Source organism: Carlito syrichta, unplaced genomic scaffold (genome assembly GCF_000164805.1).
Source record: "Carlito syrichta isolate Samal-C Ts95f unplaced genomic scaffold, Tarsius_syrichta-2.0.1 Scaffold312501, whole genome shotgun sequence".
In the NCBI taxonomy this organism is placed as follows: Eukaryota; Metazoa; Chordata; class Mammalia; order Primates; family Tarsiidae; genus Carlito; species Carlito syrichta.
The window spans coordinates 691536-708197 of record NW_007256597.1 but is presented as its reverse complement, the minus strand read 5'-3'; the positions used below and the strand labels follow the sequence as shown (position 1 = coordinate 708197).

The 16662-nt window shown below is 37.1% G+C and overlaps 1 protein-coding gene across 1 annotated transcript in view; it reads right to left on the bottom strand.

Moving 5' to 3' along the window:
* TMC1 (transmembrane channel like 1) overlaps window positions 1-16662 on the bottom strand; it is a 269325-nt gene that overhangs the window by 122397 nt on the left and 130266 nt on the right. Inside the window, exon 4 of the mRNA XM_008069917.2 lies at window positions 9467-9517. Within this exon, the coding sequence (XP_008068108.2) occupies window positions 9467-9517 (51 nt within the window). The remainder of the gene's footprint in view (window positions 1-9466; window positions 9518-16662) is intronic.

Here is a 16662-nt window from a genome sequence, read left to right as displayed (position 1 = left end):
AGGTGCACCTGTAGTTCCAGCTACTTGGAAGGCTGAGGCAGAAGGATCGCTGGAGCCCAGCAGGTGAGCCTGCAGTGGCCGGGAGTGGCCACTGCACTCCAGTCTGAGCGACAGAGTGAGACTCCAACTCAAAAAAAAAAAAAAAAGAACCAAATAAAAATATTGAAGGATACAATGCAAGATTAAAGAATATAATAATCAAACTGAAAATTCACTATAGAAGTTCAACAGCAGACTAGATCAAGCAGAAGAAAGAATTACCAAACTCAAAGACAGGACATGTGAAATTATTCAATCAGAAGAGCAAAAAGGAAAAAAAAGAATTAAAAAACATGAAGAGAACTTAATGGGAGACTATAGAGCAAACCAATATGTACACTATGGAAGTTCCAAAAGAGAAGAAAAAGAAAGGGCCAGAAAGACTGTTCAAAGAAAATAATGAAACTGCCTATATAAAACTAATATAGGCTTGTGGGATAAAAACTGTAGAAGAGACCTGTGCCCTGGAAAGGTGCAACTGTGGTTAGAAATGAACAAATATGTTATTTCTAAGTTTGCTTTCAATTCAGTAAACAGCAATTGATTATCTTCATGTCCTGACCCCTGAGAAAGTTGCCTGTATTGCTGACAATAATATTTTCCCTCAAATAATGAACACAAATCCCCTTGATGATATCCCAAGGTTTGATTGGTTGGAAGGGTACACGCAGCATTTATCTCCAGGGACCCCACCTCCCACAGACCTCAATAGTGGCTTACTGTCCAGGGGTCAGTAGCTGATGGTAGTGGGAATTGCTCTATAAATAGCCTCTCTATTATAAAACCTAAGAATGTTGTCTGGGATGTTTTTTAGTCTTTGCACTCTCATGGACCTGAGGACCTACTCAGGTCCAAAACACATACCAAAAATTTGACTCCACTGGTCCTGTGATTTCCCTCCCAGAAACCAGCAGTTTTGACACCCCATCATGACATTATCTTCAACCAATTAGCCGTCCCTAGCTCCCTGCCTACAAATCCTCTTTAAGCACCCTAGCCTCTGAATTATCAGGGAGGTGGTTTTGATAAATATCTCCTGTTTTTCTTGTTCAGCTGCTTTGTGATATTACACTCTTTCTTTACTATATCAGCTGCATTGATCTCAGTTTTTCTGGGCAGTGGGCCTAAGAAGCCAGTCAGGTTATAATAATAATGGCCAAAATCTTCTCAAATTTGGGGAAAGAAATGAATATCCAGATTCAGAAAGCCACTCAGCCTCAAATAAGATGAACCCAAACAAATCTACATCAAAACATATTATAATTAAATTACCAAAAGCAAAGACAGAATTTTCAAGGAAATTTTTTTAAAGCATCTTATAATGTACAAGGGAATCTTCATAAGACAATAAGCAACTTTTTCAGCAGAAACAATGCAGGGCAGAAGGAGGTAAAATGATATTTTTTAAGCACTGAAAGAAAAAAAACTGTCAACCAAAAATTCTATGCCCAGCAAACCTGTCCTTCAAAAATGAAGGAGAAATAAAGACTTTTCCAGACAAACAAAACCTGAGGGAGTTTATCACTAGACTTTTTTTACAAGCAAGTTATCCAAGTTGAAATGAAAGGATGCTAAACACTAAGACAAAAACATATGAAAATATAAAATTATCTGATAAAGGTAAATAAATATTTAGACAAATACAGAATGCTGTAATATTTTAATGGTGTTATGTAAATGACTTCATTTTAGTACAACAGCTAAAAAAAATTTTTTTTTTTTAAGTATAAAAATAAGCTGAGCTTGGTGGCTCAGTCTGTAATCCCGCGTTTGGGAGGCCAAGGTGAGTGGAATGCCTGAGCCCGCGGGTTCGAGACCCAACTGGGCCTCTTGGCAAGACCTCATCTCTACAATAAATCAAAAAAATTAGCCGGGCGTGGTAGCACACCTGTAGTTCCAGCTACTTGGAAGGCTGAGGCAGAAGGATCACCGGAGCCCAGCAGGTCAAGGCTGCGGTGGCTGGGAGCAGCCACTGCACTCCAGTCTGGGTGACTGAGTGAGACTCCAACTCAAAAAAAAAAAGTATAAAAATGTGTTAATAGATACATAATTTAAAATATAAGTCAAAACATAAATAACATGAAGTGTCAGGGTAAGTAAAAGTGTTATGGAATGCAATTGATGTTGAATTGTTTTCTGCTTCACATAGACTGTTATAACAAGATGTTTTATGTAAGCACCATGGTAACCACATAAAATTCCTATAAAAGATTCACAAAAAAAGCAAAAGGAATCAAAGTATATTACTACAATGAATATCGGTGAAATATAAAAGAGGATGGCGAGAGAAAAAAATCATCCAAAAATCATTCAAAAAATAATTGAAAATAATGAACAAAAGGGTAATAGTAAGTCTTTCCCTATAATTACTTCCAATGTAAATGGATTAAACACCTCAATCAAAAGACACAGATTGGTTTAATAAATTTAAAAAATGAAAAACACTGTCCAACTGTATGCTAACTATAAGAGACTCATTTTCAATTTAAGGACACACACAGTCTGAAAGTTAAAAGATAGAGAAAGAGATGTCATGCAAACAGTAACCATGAGAGAGCAGAAGTGGCTATACTTACATCAGACAAAATAGACTTTTAGTAAAAAACTGTCACAAGAGAAAAATAAGGGAATGATATAGTGATAAAAGGGTCAGTTCACCAGGAAGATATCACCTGTATAAATACATATACATTCAACATCAAAGTACCTTAATATACAAAACAAACATTAACTAAACTCAAGAGAAATAAACAGCAATATAATCATAGTAGGACATTTTATTACCCCACATTTTGTAATGGCTTGAATATCTAGACAGAAAATCAATAAGGAAAACCGAAGCTGTGAACATTACAGATCAAATGGACCTAGTAAACATATACAAAACATTTCACCCAAGAGCAGCAGAATAAACATTCTTCTGAGATGCATATGAACATTCTCCATTAGATATTATTTGTTTCTCCAAAAAACAAATTTTCACAAACTTAGGAAGAATGAAATCATATCAAATGTCTTTTGCTATCACAGTGAATTGAAACTAGAAATCAATAGCTGAAGGAAAACTGGAAAAGTCACAAAAATGTAAAAATTAAACAATATGTTCTTTTTTGTTTGTTTGTGTTTCGTTTGTTTGTTTTGAGTCAGAATCTTACTCTGTCACCCAGGCTGAAGGGCAGTGGCGTGCTCACAGCCGCCACAGCCTCAACCTGCCCGGCTCAGATGATCCTTCCACCTCAGTCTTCCAAGTAACCAGAACCATGTGCCACCTCACCCAGCTAATACAATCTTAAATAACAAATGAGTCAAAGAAGAAACCAAAAGAAATTTAAAAATATCTTGAGAAAAATGAAAATAAAAACAAAATATACTAACAATTATGTAATGAAGCAAATCAGTCCTAACAGGGAAATTTATAGTGTTAAACACCTACATGATAAGAGGGGAAAAAAGTCAAGTTAAAAACCTAACTTCACACCTCAAGAAACTAGGAAGAGAAGAACAAACTAAGCCCAGAGTTAACAGAAGGGAGATAACAAAGATTAGAGCAGAAATAAATAAAATAGAAACTAGAAAAACAATAGAAAAAATAATAAAATTAAGAGTTGGGTTTCTGAACATTAACAAAATTGACAAAACTGTAAACTAAGAAAAAAGAGAGAAGATATAAATGAATAAAATCATAAATGAAAGAGGAGACATAAAACCTGATGTCACAGAAATAAAATGTTCATGAGAGACTACTAAGAACAACTAAATACCAATAAGTTAGATAATGTAGAAGAAAAAAATTAATTCCTAGAAACACAAGCTATCAAGCATTAGTCATGAAAAAACAAAACAAAAAACAGACTTATAACCAGTAAGAAGATTAAATGAATAATCAAAACCCTCCCAACAAGAAACCAAGACCTGATGACCACACTGGTGAATTTGCCAAACATTTAAAGAATGTAGTCCATTTTGCTCAAACTTTTCCATAAAATTGAAAATAAACGAACACTTCCAAATTTATTATATAAGATCATGATTATCCTAATATCAAAGCCAGACAAAGATACAACAAGGGAAAAAAACTCAAAAAACTACTAGCCAATATTCCTGATGAACATAAATGAAAAAAGTCCCCAGTGAAATACTGGCAAACTGAATTCAGCTTCAGCAAAATACTAAAAGGATTACACACCTTGATGATTTATCCCTGGGCTGCAAAGGTGGTTCAACAGACAAAATTCAAATAATGTGATATACCACATTGACAGAACAAAGAACGAAATCACATGCGTATTTTAATAGATACAGAAAAAATATATGACACAATTGCACACCTTTTCATATAAAAATTTTCAATAAAATTTTTAAATAAAAAAGGGATACAAGGAAATTATCACAACAAAGTAAGGTCTTATAAGAAAAGCCCAGAACTAATATTAAAAACAAAACACTGAAAGCTTTTTATCTAAGATCTAAGCGATGATGCTCATAACTCAATAGCAACATACAAATAATAATCATAGCCAATTTTTAAATTCAAGAAGGACTTAAATAGATGTTTCTCAAAGAAGACACACAAATAGTCAATGGATATAGAAAAAGACAGACAGCCGGGCTCAGCGGCTCATCCTGTAATCCTGCACCTCTGGGAGGCTGAGGTGAGTGGATTGCCTGAGCCCGCGGGTTCGACACCCACCTAGGCAACTTGGCAAGACTTCATCTCTACAATAAATCAAAATGAGCTGGGCGTGGCAGCACGCGCCTGTAGTTCCAGCTACTTGGAAGGCTGAGGAGGAAGGATCGCTGGAGCCCAGCAGGTCGAGGCTGCGGTGGCCAGGAGCGGCCACTGCACTCCAGTCTGGGTGACAGAGTGGGACCCCAACTCAAAAAAAAAAAAAAGAAAGAAAAAGACATGCAGCATCACTAATCATTAGAAAAACACAAATCAAAACCACAATGAGTCGAGTACAGTACCTCACACCTGTAATCCTAGCACTTTGGGAAGCATAGGCAGGAGGATTGCTTGAGTTCAAGAGTTCAAGATCAGCTTAGGCAACGTAGCAAGGCCTGTCTCTAAAAAAAATTGTAAGTATTAGTCGATCAGGCTGGGCATGGTGGCTCAGCCTGTAATCCCATCACTCTGGGAGGCTGAGGCAAGAGGACTGCCTGATCCTGGGGGTTCCAAACCAGTCTGGGCAACTTGGTAAGACCTTGTCTCTACAATAAATCAAAAAATTAGCCGGGCATGGTGGTGCGCATCTGTAGTTCCAGCTACTTGGAGACTGAGGCAGAAGGATCTCCTAAGCCCAGTAGGTACAGACTGTGGTGGCCATGAGCATGCCACTGCACTCCACCCTGGGTGACAGGGGTGAGACTCCAACTCAAAAAAAAAACAAAAAAAGACTTAGCCGAGCGTGGTGGCATGTGCCTATAGTTCCAGCAACTCGGGACAATGAGGCAGAAGGATTGTCTGAGTCCAGGAAGTCGAGGCTGAGGTTGCGGTGAGCTGTGATCATGCTACTGCACTCCAGCCTGGGTAACAGAATGAGACCCTCAACTCAAAAACAAACAAAAACCACAATGAGATATCAGCTTACATCTGTTAGAATGTCTATTATTAAAATACAATGTGTTGACAAAGCTGTGGAGAAATCGAAATTCTTGTGCAATGTTGATGGGATTGTAAAATAGTATAGCTGCTATGAAAACCAGCACAGTGTCTCCTCAAAAAATTGAAAATATAACCACCGTATGATCCAGTAGTCCCACTCTCAGGTATTTATGGAAGATCATTGAAATCAGGATCTTGAAAAAATATTTTTACTCCCAAGTTCATTGCAGTATTATTCACAACAGCCATCATGTAGAAATAACCTAAATGTCTATCAACAGATGAATGGATAAAAAAATGTATTATATACTTGCAACAGAATAGTATTCAGCCTTTAAAATGCAAGAAGTCCTAGAAACTGAAAACATTTCCCCTAAAAACTGGAACAAGACAAGGCTGCCCACTCTCACCCTCTGTCCTAACCTCACAGAAACAAAGAACAGAGTACCATATGTTCTCACTAACCCAGGGGGTCAGGTGGTATCTCAATGTGGTTTGGATTTGCATTTCTCTGATGATGAGTAAGGCTGAGCACTTTTTCACGTGTCTGTTGGCTGCCCGTATATCTTCTTGTTAATAAAACAAACAACAGATGCTGGCAAGGATACGGAGAAAAAGGAACCCTTCTACACTGCTGGTGGGAATGCAAAGTAGTGCAACCTCTTTGGAAAACAGTGTAGTGGTTTCTGAAAGAACTAGAAATTGACCTTCCATATGACCCAGCAATTCCCCTATTGGGAATATTCCCAGAGGAACTCAAATCATTCTACAAAAAAGATACCTATACACGCATGTTTGTTGCAGCTCTAGTCACAATAGCAAAAACACGGAACCAACTGTGTTGCCCATCGAAGCTGGACTGGATAAAAAAAATATGTGGTACATATACACAATGGAATATTATGCAGCCATAAAGAAGGACAAATATATGGACTTTGCAGCAAATTGGATGGATTTGGAGTCGATCACACTCAGTGATTTATCACAGAAACAAAGAACTGAGTTCCATATGTTCTCACTCATAAGGTGACCTTGAACAATTATACTATAAGAAAGCGATTGGCAGTAGTGGAAAACTGTCAGGGAAAGGGGAGTGGGACTGGCAGTTGAGGGAAACTGCTAGGGGATGGAGGGGCATGCCTCATCAACAAGGGTATCTTCATAATCAACATTTGTATACCTAACCCTGAATTGTATCCCACATCTTTATAAAATAGAATAAAATGCAATTTTACCCTGCCATTTGTGATCATATGGATGAACTTTGAGTATGTGATGTTAAGTGAAATAAGTCAGTCACATAAGGACAAATACTGCATGATTTCACTTATATAATATCTAAGTTAGTAAAATTTATAGAAGCAGAGAGTAGAATAGTGGTTGTCAAGGGCCAAGGAGAGAGGAAAATGAGGAATTTGTATTCAATGGGTAGAAAGTTACAAGTATCCAAGAAGATTAAGTTCTAGAAATCTGCTTTAAACACTGTGCTTATAAAGTTAACAATACTGTATTGTACCAAAAACGTGTTAAGAAGGTAGAACTCATGTTACGTGTTCTTATCACAATAAAAAAATAAAGATTGGAGACAGCATTATCAACCAACTTGACCAAATTAACATTTATAAAACACTCTAGCTAATGACAGCATGTTTAGTACACATCAAATATTCACCAGAATAAATTATATTCTGGACCAAAAAACAAATGTCAACACCTTGAAGAGGTAATGATTTCAATTGCAGTGGACTTAAATTTTAAAGTAGCTTTTAAGAATTTTAAAAAGGATAAATATAGATGAATGTCAGGGGATGAGGGAGAATCCAGAAATAAATTTGCTCATTAAAATATTTTTAAAAGACTAAACTACGAAACTTGTATAGTTTTTACCACGGATGAAATGTGTGTCATTAAATTTAGTTATTACCATTTAGAAACAAAAGAGTTCGTACTTTATCTAGTTTCCAAACACTCAGACTCTTAAAAATGAATGTTTTATAGTTGCCTTCTAACTGCAGATTTGTGTACAATGCTATCTTTTAGAATGGACTCAACTGACTATTCAAGTCTTGGAACGTGGGATCTGTGTAAGACTCGGCTGTTTTCATCTAGGAAGCACCTAATTAATAAAAACTGTTGGTTGGCATTGTGAACATTCACTGACTGCCACAATTTGCTCAGGGTATTAAACTGATAGTCTCAATGTTCCTAAAATTGAACTCTCCTTTAGATGTTGCTCTTTCATTTTTGGTAAAAATCAAAGCCTTTCCTCATGTAATAGTCTTTCTCATGTTCCAGTCCATGAGCAGTTTGGGTGCCTGGAAAGCAGTCACAATTCAGACTCGAGCAATTCAGGCAGAGCAATTCAGACAAAATATCCATGAACTTGGTACAAAATAACACATTCATTCATTTTAATTGAGCCACCTGGTTGGATTTGTCAAAATAGCCTCTCTAGTCTGTTGTGTAGATTGAGTCTCAAAGAAATGCTTTTAGAGTCAAAGCCTTTTTCAGAGAAAAGAGGGGAGAAATAAAAGAGCAAAATTTTCTTAACTACCATCTACTTGATCATGGACAACTCATAAATGGGTGGGTGTGTATATGCCATTGAGGCTCAGAAAATAATACCCCAAAATGATGGCCCTCAGAAGCAAAAGTTTTGCTCTGGCCTATTCCTGCTTTCCTTCCTCTCAGTTCCATTCTCTCCCAAGGCTAGCCATGGAAACTAGAATCTCTCTTTTTAGGTCATAGAAACCAGACTTCCTTTCCCCCAGAGCCAGTCATAAAACCTAGAAATATTACTTTAATTTTCCCTCCATCTTATCTGTGTAAAAGCTCATCATAAAGAAATTATCTAGGCCAGGCTCGATGGCTCAGCCTCTAATCCCAGCACTTTAGGAGGCCCAGGTGAGTGACTTGCCTGAGCCTGAGGGCTTGAGACCAGCCCTGGCAACTTGGCAAGACCTTGGCTCTACAATAAATTTTTTTAAAAATAGCCAGGCGTAGTAGCACATGCCTGTAGTTCTGGCTACTTGGAAGGATGAGGTGGAAGGCTCCATGGAGCCCAGCAGGTCGACGCTGGGGTGGCCGTGAGTGTTCCACTGCACTCTAGCCTGGGCGACAGAGTGAAACTCCAACAAGAAAGGAAGCAAGGGAGGGAAGGAGTAGAGGGAGGGAGGGAGGGAGGGAGGGAGGGAGGAAGGAAGGAAGGAAGGAAGGAAGGAAGGAAGGAAGGAAGGAAGGAAGGAAGGAAGGAAGGAAGAATGAATCTGACTTATCTTGTTTGACTGTAGGTCATAAGACTCCCATTCCAGAGAGGATCCTACTCCATATTCAGAAGAAAGGAATGTATGGTCAGAGTGACCAAAAAGAATCCAGACAGACAGGCCTTATTGTACTTCGGTCTATTAACATTACAGCATATCATTTTTGTTCAATCATATTTCTACATGGCTGTTCATACTTTGGACATAAAAATAGACAATTTCTCCTGTATTTTGGAGTCTTCATTTTGAAGGCTCTCATATATGTGGGTTAAATAAATTTATATGACTTTTTTTTCTATTAATCTGCCTTTTGCTAGCTGATTTTTTAGCAAATCTTCAGAGGAGCTAAGTTCTTGGCCCCTAAAATGCCACTTGAATAGAAACTAGAATGGGGAATTTATTTGCCGGACTTGATTTCTCTTGTGAGACCAACAAAAATTATCCATACATACTCCTGCATATATATGATAAGCTCAAAACCGTAAAATAAGAGGATGGATTCCCTGAATTTACCACTATGCCACAAAAACATATCCCAAGAGGGACTATCACCACTTACTTGAGCTTTCTTCCTCAGTATCATCTTCTTTTTCCTCTACTTGAATTTGTACTGTTGAAGAGAGAAAAAAAGTATAGCAATTATTTTAAATGCCTGTATAATTATTAGTAACTGGCTTTTACTGTTATTATCTGTATCATAATTTTATCAAATTTTTAATTATTTTTATCATAATGGTTTTGTGCAATTAATAAAATATTTTTCAATAAACTTGTCAAATGAGCATTATTTATTAAAATATATAGTTACAACATGCTATACAATATTATGCCAAGATTTTTCTGTTTCATTGCCTTAAGGGATTTGCAGAACATATCATCTCAGTTCAAAATAACTTCAACCAAAATAAACTCTGTATTACAATAGGTAGATCTGGAGTTTGTTAGGTAATTTCATTTTACGAGAAATTAAATTGTTAGTAAAGCCATATCTACATGCCCAAACCAACTAGGATAATATAACAAAATTAATTATTTAAAAATAGAGATCAATTCTTTCCAACCAATTTTATGAAGCACCAAGAAGTATTTAGAGAAAATGCTTAAAGTCTGATCTTTTCAATTTTAATTACTTTTGTAGGTATTATATTGACATAGTGTACGTCTCCCAATATTTGATTCCCCTTGACAATGTCAAGACAGGTGATTTGACAGTTCTTTTCAAGTCTAAGAACACTTTTTTCTGTCTATTCTTCATCATACTCATATATCCTGTTTTTAGTTTTACTTTGTGTTTTATAACAGCATATAAAGATTTTATAAAATGTCTAATAGTATAGTAAAAAGAAAGATATATTTGTGGCATATTTTTTCCTTGTCAACCTAATGTCCATTTATCACAGGTTTGTTTGTCACCCAGACACAGAGCTCCATGACTTGCCTTGGCAAAAATTAAACTATTTCTTCTTTTTTTTTTTTTTTTGAGAAACCAGGATTTATTGAGAGGACGGAGAAGCTCCCACAGCGGGAGGGGACCCAAAGGGGTTGCCCCAAACTATTTCTTAAAAGCAAAAGTCTAGTAACTTGTCTACAAAATATTAATTCTATCATATTTTTATTTAAGATGGTATAGCATATGTCCAAAAAAAGCAAAAATGACAAACAGTGCTGCTGTGAACAGATGAAACAATCTCTGGTTTTGTTTCTGTTCATGCACTGCCAAAGGTTATTATTCAGAACTTGACAGGCATATTAAAAAGGCAACGCATGCCAAGAGTGTAAATTCCATTCACAAAGCAGATTATTGTAAAAGCACTTTTTGTCTTTAAACAAAATATGCATAAAAATTTTTAGGATATGCAAAAATGTTATCACTCAACATCAGCCACAAAATGAGAAAATAAATGTTCTTTTGTTCAGCATGGACATATGCCTTCTGTTGCGGGCTGTAACTGGATCTGCACAGGACAAAGATCTTTATGTCACCACTGAGAGTTTGCAGTAATAAAGGCAGACACTTCTAAGGAGATATTTCACATTCTACAATAGGTCAGGATCTTTTATTGCAATTGATCCCACCACTAAGCTTCTCCAGTCAAAGACATATTCCCAAGGAAGGAATTTTAATGATGTAAAATTAGCCTTGATGCAGGGTCTTATCAGTTAAGTACAATATAGAAACAGCTGAGGACGAATAGCAAATACTGACCTACAGCCTGTTTTATAACATGCATAGCCAAAGCAAAATTTTTTTAAATGTGCACAATATATTATACTGACATCATAATTAATTAGAACACGATTAAATAAAGTTAATTAAATAAAATAGAAAAAATACTAAATGAACAAAACTACAAGTAAATCTTTAGGAAAGAGCCTAGAGTAAATAAAAACAGCAGAATCAAATGTTCCTAAGCCAAGGAGATAAGCAACAATTGAGTTTTCTCTAGCAACCAGGAGAGAGAGAAAAAACAGGGCTGAAGTCATGGCTCCTCTTCTCTGCTACAGAAAGGATAGTTATAAATAACCATTAGATAAAACCTAAAAATCTGCAAGGGAAGACATTCCCTATGGGGGCAAGTAGCAAATTAAAGCAAAGCTATGATTTCTAAGGGATGCGATGAACAGGGCTGCTGAAATAGCCTATTCCCTTCTCTCTTGAGTTGGTTTTCCAACAGTGTTACTGCTCTGTGCCTGTTCGTCTCCACATTCTCACCAGGTGCCTGCTTTGCTTAACAGCATTCCTTTGTCTGGACATGGAACAGTCACTTCTTATATTCATTGTGATAATACTTGTTTTGTTCTTGATTCAAACCCTCAGCAAATGCGTCATCAGTGTGAAGAACTAAACAGCAGCACTACAACCAGATTTAAGACTCTATCAGGATCCCCAGACCACGCTTGGTTTTAATGGAACTTCATTCAGCCTAAAAAGTAACTGTCATCACTGGTCTGTATCTCCTTCAACTCAAAGCAATGCTAAAGAATCAAGCTAAGAAGCCCCTCCAAGACAAAAGTCTGTGCAAAGGAAGAGCTCAAAATACTTGAATGGGAACTGCAGACTGTCTTTCCTTTCTGACAATCTTTGAGATGGCCGGTTGCCATAGCTTCTCCCAGCAATCCCTAGTAACTTATTCCCAATCATATGATCCTCTCATGCTTTGGCGGCTTCCCAATGCCTATTGATCATGCACTTTAAAAATAATCTTCTCTCCTGGGGAGTGACGGGAGAATGATAGTGAAAGAAGAGGGGAAGTATGTCAAAATGTTGGAGACAGCAAGCAAAATTGCATGGACGTATGGGTTTTTAAGAGAGGAATATGCAGTAGGAACAGATGAACTCCTAGACAACCCAGATCCTCATTTCATGCAAATAGGATCGGTAATTAAAAAGAGTAAAAAGAAACAACAGCAAAATGTCATATTTCAGAGGCATTGGAGTTGTTCAGAAAAGTGGATATTGTTCTGGGTTTCTTTTTTTTAATCTACGGTGCCGAAAGTAGTTTGTGGTCCTTCAGGATCACACAGCGGCCAGGTGACAGGAAGAGTTAAATGATATTGCCAATTCCTTAACCCATATTTAGCTCTTGAAATACTGTTTGTCACACCAAGTTATTGTTTTGGAAACTGAAAATGTGTTTATTCAATTAGTGCATATTGTGCACTCCTAAAGGTGTATAGAGAAAATGCTATTTGATGGCAAAGAATGACTTTATGGCAATGAAGTCTGAGTTAGGTATAAGTATCCAACCCAGCCTATTTGGGCTATAATAGCAATATACTACATTTGTTTGTTGGACTTTCTTGTGTTTCTCCTCAGGGTGCCTTTTTGTGTGTGTGAGGAAATGTCAACATTGGCCTCTCTCATACAAATGGGGTGCCTTGACCTCAGAATAAACTCCCTCACAAGGCTGTTAATCTATTACATGACAAGCACAGTTCCAAATCTTATCTAATGAACCCGCATCATTCCTATGGGGTATGATGTGGAATGTGAGAGAAAGAGAAGAATCAAGAACAACCCCATGGCTTTTGACCTAGGCAACCGGCAGAATAGAACTGTGAGAAAAGTAGATGAAAAATAGCTTAAGTAGGAGGTGTGGAAGACCAGGAGTTTAATTTGACATGTTGGATTTCAGATGCCTATTAGACATCCAGGTGTGATGTTAAGTAAGTATTGAATACTTGAGCCTGGAGTTTAAAAGAAAAGTCTGGGCTGGAAATGAGCTGGGGAACTATCAGCATATGCATAGTATTTAAAGCTATAAGACCAGGTAAGAAAATCAAGAACATGAGCGTAAAGAAGCCGGATGTGGTGGTGTGCACCTGCAGTTCCAACTACTCAGGAGGCTGAGGTGAGCACACTAGGCCGAGGCTGCAGCAGCTGTGAGCATACCACTGCACTCCAACCTGGGCAACAGAGTGAAAGTCTGACTCAAAAAGGAAAAAGAAGTAAATATTTTTTAAAAAAGAAAGAAAATGAGTGTAACAAAACAGAAAGGAGATTCCAAAATTATGAAAACAGGGAGAAGAACCAACCAAAGAGACTGAGAATGAACAATCACCTCAATGGAAGGAAAATAGGAAGGCAAGTGATATGCATCAAAGAGATGTTAAACAAAGTTCAATGAGGACTGAAGATTAACCTGTGTCAAATGGTATGGAAGGCAAAGATTTAGTAAGTTCTATGAGCCAAAGCCTGAATTCAAGTGACTTTAAGAGAAAATGGGCAATAAGGAACAGGAGGCAGCTAGTTTTGCTAGTCAAAATGTTCTTATATGCTGATAGGAAACAACCAATGAGAATGAGAAATTTATGATGTAGGTTATAAAATGAACCCCTTATACTGTTATGCAAACAAGGCAAATTAGATGAATAATTCCTTAACTTCATTGTTGCTTTTGGTTTTGTTCCTGGACTGTGAGTCCCTGACTGAGACTTTGTTAAGAGACTGAACAACACATTAACATACCCCTTGCTTATATATGGGTCCACTGTATGCCAGTTCAAAAGTAGGCAACTAAAAGATGGGAAAGAGAAAGAAAATAAAGATAAAAAGAAGAATGAAAGAAATATGGAGACAAAAAGAAAACTACAGCAAAAAAGAAGTAAAAAAATTAAAATGGGGTGAAATGATAAAGGAAAAAATTAATATAAAGTAAATGTTTGCATATTGGTCTTTGCTACATATTATAAGTAAATATTTGCTATTTACATATATCTGTAACCTCAGATTAATAAAAAATAGACTGCCTTCAGCTATCTCTACTAAAAATATTTTGCTTTAACAAAAATGTGAAGGTGAGGAGCCAGAAAATATGAATAAAATAAAGGTACTTTTTTTTTTTTAAGATGGTGTATTCCTCCTGCTTATAAGCTGAGGCTGAAGGATTGCCTGAGCCCAGGAGTTAAGGTAGCAGTGAGCTGTGGTCATACCACTGGGATACAACCTGGAATACAGAGAGCTCAACTCCAAAAAAAAAAAAAAAAAAAAAAAAGAGACAGGATTCCAAAGTAAAATTTGGCCTGTTCCATAGGGAAAGAGTTAGGCACCCCTTAACAAAAATAGGAAATCTCTGCTATCAAGGGGGAAAAAAAGACCAGTGAAACTATAAAAAAGAAGCTATATATTTTTAATCCTTCAAATGCAGCATCCTTATGAATAGACACAATTTTATGCTCTAAAAATTCTATGTCTAAGGCTATCCAGTAGTCACTCATATTTCCAATTTTTTATTGTAGCAATGATAATGAGGATGATGATACAGACATGATATGGGGAAAATTACATATGTGTATGTATGTGTGTATATACGTATATATATACACATATATGTATTTATTTATAGGTATATAATTATATATAATATGTGTATGTGTGTGTGTGTGTATATATATATATATATAGAGAGAGAGAGAGAGAGAGAGAGCATGCATTTAAGCTACAGCCAAGAACAGCATTTCAATTTTCTGCTTTTCTAAAAACCAAATAAAAAGTAAATCAATCAAAATTTCAAAAGGAATGAGTAAAGTTAGCCCTAAAAAAGACTCAAGAAGAATTCCAATAGTGAGTCACTTGGGTGCTAGATGGAGTCATCAAGCCATATTCAGGTATCATCTCCATATAGAGAATGACCCAATTCTCTGTTTCCATTCATTGATGTTAACATGACTGGCGTGTGCGAAATAGGGAACAGAAGCCACTGTCTACAAAGCTGAATAAAAATGATGGGGTATGATTCTTTTTATTCTAGAATACCATTTACTCAAGACATTAAATCTGACTCAGGTTGAGTAGGCAGCACCCTTTGTTTTTGCTCCTTCTAGATTAGGAAAGAAAGATGCTCATGACTTTTGTTTATAACTGAAAGGTACAGGAAACAGCCAGACGGACGTCTCCCAAGATGGCATCAACCCTATAGGGAACCTAACAAAGACAACAAAGGCCGTAAATTCCTGCCTCTCCCGCGCACGCGAAACTTAAACTCATGTACAAACATTATCTCCCTATAGGAATACTACCTCATAGCTCCCTCCAATAAAGACCCTAAGATGGCTCTGGCTGGCACGGCCAGGCTCAGAGAGCACAGGCCGCCCCCTCCCCAAACCGATAAATACAGACCTCTCTCTCGCCCTCTCTCTCTCACTCCCTTTTCCCACCAGGCGGTTACAGACCTCCTTCCCTCTCCCTGTAGCCGCTGCTCTAATAAATCTCTTGGCCTCCAAGGGTACCGAGTCTCACTGGCACCATCGTCCTTCATTAACAATCCCAACTCCTTCAAATGATGGAATTAAGTATATCTCAGAAGCCATGAGTGAAGCAAAGAATTATTTAGATCTGATAGCAAGCTGGGCGTGGTGGCTCAGCCTGTCATCCCAGCACGAGGGGAAGCTGAGGTGAGAGAATTGCCTGAGCCTGGGGGTTCAAAGCCAGCCTGGTCAACTTGGTGAGACCTCATCTCTACAATAAATTACAAAAATTAGCTGGGTGTGGTGGCATGTGTCTGTAGTTCTAGCTACTTGGAAGGCTGAGGCAGAAGGATCCCTTGAGTCCAGCAGGTCAAGGCTGCGGGGGCCGTGAACATGCCACTGCACTCCAGTCTGGGCGACAAGAGTGAGACTCCAACTCAAAAAAATAAAAATAAAAAAAGATCTGATAGCAATCAAATACTTTAATAAAGCTGTAAACTATAAAACATTTTTTAAAATTATCAGGAGTGGGAAGCACACCAAACGGTCATTATACTAAATATCATAAAGTATCTGGGGAAAAAAATTAATTTGACAGGCCTAGGCTGATATTCCTTCTGAGTGTACCTGCATCTTTCTTATTCTCCTTAAGATCAGTTTTGTGAAAACCAGGGACACACACATTCAAAAACACTCTAATGGAAACATATAATAAAAGCTTCTAAATCTGGTCATATTTGCAAACACTATAATGTCTTAGAGATACTAAATAATTATTTTCAATCTCTGTGGTTTTAAAATTACAAAAAGAATAATAATTTTGGTTTTTGGTAAGACTCATTCACCCAAAAGAGAGATGCCAGCTAAAAATAAAACTTACAAAAGCTGTCATTCTTCGATGTTTTTCCTTATAGATTACACTCATTTTTTGAGGCTCTGGGGGCCTCCAGAAGTAGAGAATAAATAGCTACTGATGCCTACTTTATTAAAAACACAATATTAAATGTTGTAGTTGATAAATGGAGCAGGATGAAGTCTGTGGAGATACATATTTTACCGTGAGGTCGC